Source organism: Rhinopithecus bieti, unplaced genomic scaffold (genome assembly GCF_001698545.2).
Source record: "Rhinopithecus bieti isolate Rb0 unplaced genomic scaffold, ASM169854v2 scaffold_4666, whole genome shotgun sequence".
Lineage (NCBI taxonomy): Eukaryota > Metazoa > Chordata > Mammalia > Primates > Cercopithecidae > Rhinopithecus > Rhinopithecus bieti.
This window is the reverse complement of record NW_016804530.1, coordinates 984,881-994,212: the sequence shown is the minus strand read 5'-3', so window position 1 is coordinate 994,212 and position 9,332 is coordinate 984,881. Positions and strand designations below refer to the sequence as shown.

Below are 9,332 nucleotides of genomic sequence, written 5' to 3'. Positions count from 1 at the left end.
AAAAAAAAAAAAAAAAAAAAAAATTCTGTTAAAATGTTAAAGAAATTTTAAAAGCAAAATATTTACCCACATTGCCAAGAGCCCAGAACAAGTATATTCTCATTTCCTCATGTTCTCTTTATCTGTATGCTATGCATATGTATTTTTATGTAGCCATCACCATTCTGTTTGCTTTAAAATTTAATTTTGGCAGGTTTTCCATGATGCTCTGAAGTGTCCTCTTTATTATTTAGGCTGCCATTTATCCCACTGAGTTTTTTTATTATTTTTTATTTTTCCATGCTATTACTGGGAACTCATTGAGTTTTGATTCATTATAATTTGGGTTTTCCTCATCGAAGGACCTTTTAGTTGTTTCCCCATTTTGCTGTTTAAATAATAATGCTACAGTGACTATCTCTGCACACTTTTTTTTTTTTATTTTTTTGAGATGGAGTTTACTCTTGTTGCCCAGGCTGGAGTTTCGTTGGTGCGATCTCGGCTCACCAAAACCTCTGCCTCCTGGGTTCAAACAGTTCTCCTCAGCCTCCAGAGTAGCTGGGATTACAGGCATGTGCCACCACACCTGGCTAATTTTTGTATTTTTAGTAGAAACAGGGTTTCTCCATGTTGGTCAGGCTGGTCTCCCAAGCTCAGATGATCTGCCCTCCTCGGCCTACCAAAGTGCTGGGATTACAAGTGTGAGCCACCGCGCACTGCCACTTTTTTCTTTTTTGATTTTTTGAGTTTGAATAATGGCATTTTATTAGGATTTCCAGGAGTAGGATTATTGAGTCAGGGATCTTGATAGAAATTAAGGTTCTTGGCTGGGCACGGTGACTCATGCCTGTAATGAGTCACTTTGGGAGTCCGAGGCAGGTGGATCACCTGAGGTCAGAAGTTCGAGACCAGCTTGACCAATATGGTGAAACCCTGTCTCTACTAAAAACACAAAAATTAGCTGGGCATGGTGGCATGTGCCTGTAGTCCCAGCTACTCGAGAGGCTGAGACAGGAGAATCTCTTGAACTTGGGAGGCAGAGGTTGCAGTGATCTGAGATTGCACCAATACAGCGAGACTCCGTCTCAAAAAAAAAAAGAAAAAGAAAGAAATTAAGGTTCTTAAGGTTCTTTTCTCCAGATTACACTTAATAATACTAGCAGTGAACACTTGTTGAACTGTTACTATATGGAAATAACTATATGTTAAGAGCTTTATATGCATGATCTCATTTAAGCCTCACATCAACTCATTTAATGGAGGAGGAAACTGAGGCCTAAATAGGTAAAGTGATCTGTCCAGGGCCACACATAGAGTGCTGAAACCCAGATGTGGCTGGTATTGAAGTCGCTGCTCTTGACCACCAGGTGACACCACTTTAACATTCCCAGGTTTTGGTTTCCTACAGAGCATTAGCAACTAATGCAGGAATCAGAGGCCCCTGGAAGCCAGAGGCCCTGGTCTTAATGACCGAAGTGCATACGGCTAGCATTTAAAAGCCCCCGCAGCTTCTAGTGACTTTTTTTTTTTTTTTTTTTTGGCATACTCTGGCCCAGGAACATAATCCCACCAAATGTGCAGACTGGTGAGATCATATGGATGTTGCTAGAAGGGAAGCAGAATGGTTAGTCCTCAGGATTGCACTGAATGAATCTGTGGTTCCTGATGAAACAATTTCACCTTCCCAAGTAAGGCAGCCTCAGTCCCAGGAGCCCTTGGATTCAACCTTGAACTGAGTAGGAGGCATTTTGTATTGAGGAAATGGAAACTCTTTGTTTTGCTTCCCTTTAGGTTTGCCCTCTCATTAAGTCAGCTGTTAGGCTTTCTAGGTGATACCATCTGGCAGGAAGCTTGGAACTAGATGCCAGGCTGCTCAGTGTGTGACAGAGAGCAGCTACTTTTGTGACTTGCAAAAGACTCATAAATGAAGGCCATTGAGCTCTTTGTGAAGAGCATTTGGCTCAATAGTCTGTCTTCTTTTTATTATTTTTTAAATCATTTGTTCTAAACTTCTCATCAGGGATGCAGGGGAAGAGACAAAAATGTTTGAAAGATGTGCACAGTAATTAAGAGCATGAAGGCCGGGCACAGTGGCTCTGGCCTCTAATCCCAGCACTTTGGGAGGCCAAGGTGGGAGGATCACTTGAGCCCAGGAGTTTGAGACCAGCCTGAGCAACAAAGTGAGACTCTATCTGTACAAAAAGTTTAAAAATTAGCCAGGCATGGAGGGGTACACCTGTGGTCCCAGCTACTCAAGAAGCTGAGATGGGAGAATTGCTTGAGCCTGGGAGGTTGAGGCTACAGTGAGCCATGATTGCACCATTGCACTCCTGGGTGACAGAGCGAGACCCTGTCTCAAAAAAAAAAAGAAAAGAAAAAGAAAAGCATGTGTTTTCAGATCAAACTGACCTAGTTTTAGATCTAAACTGTACTCCTTGGTCAAGTTATTTCACCTCTCCAAGCCTCAGTTTGGTCATCTGTGAAATGCAGATGAAGCTAATGTAAAAATTAAACATGGTTTATGTGTCCTAGTGCTTAACAATGGTGCCTACCACAGAGCTCATGCTTTAAAAAAGGGAGTTATTTATTCACAATATTGTTCCTACTGAATCTTTTCATGTGAAAGATGATGTGGTGTAGAACATGCACAGGGAGGCCGGGCGCGGTGGCTCAAGCCTGTAATCCCAGCACTTTGGGAGGCTGAGACGGGTGGATCACGAGGTCAGGAGATCGAGACCATCCTGGCTAACACGGTGAAACCCCGTCTCTACTAAAAAAATACAAAAAAACTAGCCGGGCGATGTGGCGGGCGCCTGTAGTCCCAGTTACTCGGGAGGCTGAGGCAGGAGAATGGCGTAAACCCGGGAGGCGGAGCTTGCAGTGAGCCGAGATCCGGCCACTGCACTCCAGCCCGGGCTACAGAGCGAGACTCCGTCTCAAAAAAAAAAAAAAAAAAAAAAACATGCACAGGGAAAAAAAACTGAGGGTGATACACCAAACTGCTGACAGTGGTTATTTCAGAGGTAAAGTGGAGTGACTGTGAAGTGGGAAGGTGAATAGAAGATCTCTGACTTTCTTTGTCAATTATTTCTGTAATGTGTGAGTTTCTTATAGCAAGCATATATTACTTTTATAATCAGAAAACATTGAAGTGTTTTAAAATGTAAAAATTCTGTATAACAATATTAGAAGAAATTTTAATCCATAACTTGTCCATATACCTACATATTATCATGTACTTGTGACCACAGTGTTCAAGCAGTTTTGTCTGATAACTTGTTCACAAGAGTTTTTCAGTGTTAAACGCTTAAGTCAGGATAATGGTTCTTTGAATGCATGTATCAAGATTTTGATCATGACTTCCATTGTTGGCTAATTAGGTTTCAACATTTTTGCTATTAAAGATAATGTGTAGCTTCTTTGATGTTCCCTTGGGCACAGGGGTGACTGTCAATATTGCTGCTATAAAGCATGTGGAAGATGTTACTAGCTAATGTGGGACTCTGGAAAATATCCTCAAGCCCTCAGAGTGCTGACTTATGTCGGCAGACTGTTTCACACTGGGTCAGAGCCAGTCCTTTTTGGCCCATTCATAGATTCTTAGCTGGAAGCTAAGGCTAAAAGGGTTAAGCTAAAAGCTAAGGCTTGCAAGAGTTCCTCTACTTCAGTGTATATATGGGAGGAAAAGCTGTCCCCCACCTTGGAAACATGTGGCACAAGGTAGGGAGAAGAGGCAGGTGCCACATGCAAGGCAACATGAGGTATGTTGAGTTTTGACAGGCACAGGAGAAACCTGCCCGATTCTCCTGCCCTTAATTGCCTTTCTTCCATGCAGGGATTTCAAGGATTTGGATTTGGAGATGGTGGCTTCCAGATGTCTTTTGGAATTGGGGCATTTCCCTTTGGGATATTTGCCACAGCATTTAATATAAACGATGGGCGGCCTCCTCCAGGTAAGACCCTATTTCCTTGAGAAATTAGGAAGGTATCTTAGTAATATTGCTTGAAAACTTCTTGGAATTCAGCAGTATATAAGTTACAGATAATTGTCACTACATGTATAATCAGCCTTTTCAAAATGTCTTAAGCTGTTTTCAGATCACTTATAGACACGGTAACAATGTTGAGCACTTACCAACTATTAGGCATATTTATAGCACTTTCCATTCTAAGCTCAGGGGATCATCACAACCACCCTATGGAACAAGTGTGTGATTAGCTCCGTTTAACAGGTCAGAAAATGCTCAGTAATGTTACCAAGACATACCCCATGTCTATAAAATGAAAAACTACAAGTGATACTCAGCTAAGGAAAAGCCTAGTTATGCACATTTACTCCCCCCTTTGACCATTTGGGGACATGGAAATGGGCAATGACCCATCAAGAGTGAGGGCATATCCATTCTCTGGCATCTCTGTCCAGCTTCCTTCAGGACACAACATGAGGCTAGTCACAAGCAGCCTCAGCCCTGTGGGAACCATGCCTATGTCCACCAACTGCTGCTGCATTTCTCCCTCCTACTGCTTGAAAGTGCCATCTGCATTCAGTATAGCGCAAGGCAATGAGGTGGGTGCCCTGAACTCTATCACGGTCCGACACCCGAGCCAAGATCCTTACTGTGGAGCCTGCAGAGATGCCATGATTGGTTGAGCTCTGCCTGCACTCGGAGCTTCATGTACACTGGACACAGCGTATGGTACAGAAGTGACCATTGTGTGGTTCACGCCAAGAGCTTATGCCCTAAAGACGGTAACTGGGTCATCCCAGTTATTCTCATCCCCACCCTGGTCCTTGGTACACAGCAGGCGATCTATAAGTCTTTCTTGACTGTCTGCCTGCCTGTCTTCGTGAATCCATCAGAGCATCCAACTGAGGAATCTCAGCACCAAGATATCTAGGGAATGCCCTTTCTTACCTTATCTGCCTTGAAGGTTTATCCTCTGTTCACATTTTTTTTTCAGAGGAAGGATACCCCAAAAGATAGGGAGTACTCTCCCCTGAAGAAAGGGCATATCCCTGTGAAGCTAACAAGAACCTGCCTGATAGCTTGCATGCTTCTAACCTGGTCCAAGGCTAACCTTGGATTCCCCAGCTAAGTAGAGTTCCACAGCCAGGCTAGACTCTGGATCACTTTATTCCTCTGCCACAGTCACAGTTTTCCCTTGTCATGCTTGATACAATTTGATCATCCTGAATACAGATTATTTTATCCTCCTTCCCCCAAAGTCAGGACAGGGAGCTCTAAATGGTAGCTTTTCTCAAAGCAGAGAGGAGTGGAGACTTAGGTTCTCACCCCAGTTTGTCTGCCACTAACTTGAAAGACAAGACATTTTGCCTTTCTGGATACTAGTTCTCTTCTGGAAAAGGAAGGCAATCCCTGTGGGGCCCTTGAGAGGCAGTGTGTGGAGAGACTGCAGAGCTCTGCCACTGACTTCTGAGCCTTTCAATCTTGAACAGGTCACCTCAGACCTATGTTTCAGCTGCTTCCTACTCAAAATGGAAATAATAATATCCACCAAATAATAACATGTACAAAACACTTAGCAGATAGAATATACTTAACAAACAGTAGGCTTGCTTTCATTATTTCCTGCAAGAGTTTTCTGTTAATCAGCTGGTTTATTTGCATGTACAGGCCAAACCTTTTATGATAAATTGGACCATGTCTTGTCCTTATTGTTATTGTTCCACATAGTTTCATTTTGCGTGATATTATTTGGGGTTTAGACATTTTTTTTGGCTGGACACAGTGGCTCACACCTGTAATCCCAACACTTTGGGAGGCTGAGGCGGGTGGATCACCTGAGGTAAGGAGTTCAAGACCGGCCTGGCTAACATGGTGAAACCCTGTTTCTACTAAAATTAAAAAAAAAAAAAAAAAATTAGCCAGGTGTGGTGGCACACACCTGTAATCCCAGCTACTCAGGAGGCTGAGGCAAGGGAATCACTTGAACCCAGGAGGCAGAGGTTGCAGTGAGCCAAGATTGCACCATTGCACTCCAGCTTGGGCAACAAGAGCAAAACTCCATCTCAAAAAGAAAAAAAAAGGTTGGGCACAGTGGCTCCCGCCTGTAATCCCAGCACTTTTGGAGGCAGAGGCAGGCGGATCACAAGGTCAAGAGTTCAAGACCAGCCTGACCAACATGGTGAAACCCCATCTCTACTAAAAACATGAAAATGAGCCAGGCATGGTGGTGCATGCCTGTAATCCGAGCTACTTAGGAGACTGAGGCAGGAAAATCGCTTGAACCTGGGAAGTGGAGGTTGCAGTGAGCTGACATCGTGCCACTGCACTCCAGCCTGGACGACAGATCGAGACTCTGTTTCAAGAAAAAAAAAAGAAATCTTGTGTGTGTAGGATTCTGATGTTGTAAAGAGATACAAGATTAATGCTGTCAACTTCTGGCCTGAGTGGGTAGTGTGCATAGCTGCAGTGTTCTGACAGCCTGTTTTCTCCCTCCTGTCTCTCCAGCTGTCCCTGGCACACCCCAGTATGTGGATGAGCAGTTCCTGTCACGCCTCTTCCTATTTGTGGCCCTGGTGATCATGTTCTGGCTCCTGATCGCCTAATTCTGGGCTCCTGCCTACATCCGTGGCAGGGCTCTGAACTGGTGACGTGCCACCCCAACTCCTGGTGTTTGGCTTCCTGGCTAATCTTGACTCCTGGAATCAGTGGGATCAGTAACACATCAAGGAGTCTTGTTTCTCCATCAGAGCTTTGGAACTCGAGACCAGTTGGCGATGACCCCTGAGTATTGCCACTGCTGTAAACACCCTATAACCTCAGGCCTTGGCATTGAGTCCTCTCTCATGGGTGACACCATGAAATCTTGTTTCAACCAGTTCAGCAGGTCCTGACTTTGTACAGGGAAGAGGCAGAAAGAGAGAAACTGTCAGAGTATAATTTCAACTGAGTTTAATATTACAAAAACAAAAGGATGCACCAAATGGTATTTCTGGAAATTTTCATCTCTTTAAATACCCCTTGGTAAGTTGCCTCTGAAGCCAGTGGGGGCTCCTCAGATAAGAGAGGTTCCCCTTTCAAATCCCAGTGCCGCTCTGTTCTCTTTCCTCCCCCTCCCCCTCCTCTTCCTCTGTAGAGATGCAAGAAATTGCTGTCCCATAAAAATAATTACAGCAGCTAAAGCTGGGGTCACTTCATGAATTCACCAGAGACTCAAATCTTTTATTGGCTCTGGGCTGTGCTCAGCGTCTTTGGCCTCAAAGAACAACTTGAATGACTTCTTGGTTTCCTGGCATAAATTATTCCTGGTGAGACATGTGACTTCACTCACAGATTTCCCATCAGCTTTCTCCCTAAAACTATGTGCATCTGCCTCTGTCTGCCAGAGAACATACAGCCAAGAATACTGCTGAAGCTGAGACTGACTACTGTGCATTAGGAAAGACCTGGAGTCAGGACTTTGGTGGGATTTGGAGCTCCGATGCAGGAATAACCGAACAAGCAGCCCTGTCCCCTAGGCTGCAGAGGCTTGAATGCATCCTCTCCCAGAACCTGCCACAGGAAACTGGGGGCTTTGTTAGGTCAGCCCAACTGCATGCAGAAGACCACCATCCTCAGAAGCCAAGTTGTCCTTCATGAAGAGGCAAGGGAAGGGGAAACCCACATGTGACCCTGATTTTGGTTTGGCTTGATAGAGTTCCCCGAAAACTCCTGTTATGTGTGCTAAGACCAGGGAAGCATGTGACTTCCAAGCAGACAACCGCTGATGATTTGTAAAGCCAGGTGCAGGGCCTGGGGAGCCCCAGCACAATGATACTGTGTGGTCTTCCCTCCTGTGGAATCGAGGGGAAATTAGTCTTCCCAATACTTTGATTTGATTTTCAGTTTCACAGGCTGCTTCCTTTGAATCTTATTGAGGAAGTATAGTTACCAAGTAGGTAGGACCGTTCACCTGGTGGAACAGTTTTTGCTCTGCCTTCTAGGCTTCATCCCAGAAATCCAGCCTCTTTCTGGAGATCTCAAAGCTGGGGGGAGATGGGCTTCCTCTGGGCCTCTCTCTTACTTTGCCATCCACACTGCTTCTGGCTAACCCCAGCAATAACCAACAAATGGTAGAAAGCCCCACCTAGTGCTTTTTCCCAATTATGACTGCATAGTTTGTGGAAACAAAGATCTTGAGGAAGATGAGGGAAGCCGTGCCCTCTTCATAGCCCTCACTCCTTCTCCTTTGTACTTGGCAACACCAGAGTTCAGTGTTTAAACAGACAAAATATAAAGTATTGAGTAGGTGGTTCATTTGCCAAATCCACTTGGTAGGAAGAAGCCACCAGCTTTAGTGTGCCTGACAGATTTTACACATTCCTGGGCACCCACTCAAGAGTGCTCTTTTTATCATCTTCTGGAAATCCCCAAAGTTGAAGGGGCCTCTGGAGTGTCTCTGCTCTAGAGAGAATTGGTGGGACCCCCCAGGGCAGTGGCCCCAACTAGTGGAGGGAGAGAGGACTTCAGTCAGATGGACTCAACAAAAATGGGTTTCCAGAAGAACAATGAAAAGTTGTGGGTAGCAAAATGAATCATTTGGACTCAGTGAAATGGAGTGAGCCCAGGAGAGCTCAACCAACAGAGGCACTCTGGGAACCTGTTAGTAAAGCCAGGCTGGCCAAATGCCGTTTGATTTTGAACCTTGTGGGTCCCCACTCACCGTCTGCCAGGAGCTAAGGCAGGAGAGCTGACTTGGGACTGCTGGCTCGGCCCCAACAGGGAGCCCCCTTCCCACCACCCCTCGGCAAGCTCACCACCTCATCCTTCTGCCAAGGCAGCTTTCCTTTCTTTTGTGTGTTTTCTGTGTTCTTAGCCTCCATCCTCCTGCCACCCTTGTGGACTAGGACCAGGTCCTGACCCCAGTCAGAAAATGATGATATGTACAGTGGCACACTTTAGCCAGTCACTAATTTTCACTGTTGTGAAAGTGATTTGATTTAGAATTAAACAAATGGTTTTACATTACTATGAGCTTGGGCTTCTTGTCTATGTCATGGAGGGTGAATGGGTGGGGAGTAGTCACACTGGTATGCCCTCATGGAGGCTCCTGTGTATCCTCGGTAATTTCACACTGAGGATGAAAGTCTTCAAAGAAGCTGGGCATGGTTTATGCCTGTAGTCCTAGTTACTCTGGAGGCTGAGGCGAGAGGATTGCTTGAGCCCAGAGTTTGAAGTCTGCATTGAGCTATGATCATGCCACTGAACTCCAGCCTGGGCGACAGCGAGAATGTCTCTTAAAAAAACAAAAACAAAAAAAGGAAAGAAAGTCTTTAAACAGCTATCGATAATTAGAGATGATAAATGTAGGCTGGAGGCCTGGCTTCATACACAGACTTGCCCAAGATA

General features: G+C 44.9%; 1 protein-coding gene across 5 annotated transcripts in view; it reads left to right on the top strand.

Moving 5' to 3' along the window:
- RNF185 (ring finger protein 185) overlaps positions 1-8,952 on the top strand; it is a 49,101-nt gene extending 40,149 nt beyond the window's left edge. For all 5 annotated transcript variants that reach the window (XM_017869002.1, XM_017869007.1, XM_017869005.1 and 2 more), the window contains 2 exons: positions 3,815-3,932; positions 6,453-8,952. In XM_017869002.1, coding sequence (XP_017724491.1) covers positions 3,815-3,932; positions 6,453-6,550 — 216 coding nt within the window. In that variant the 3' untranslated portion in view covers positions 6,551-8,952. The remainder of the gene's footprint in view (positions 1-3,814; positions 3,933-6,452) is intronic.
- Positions 8,953-9,332: the final 380 nt, after the last annotated feature.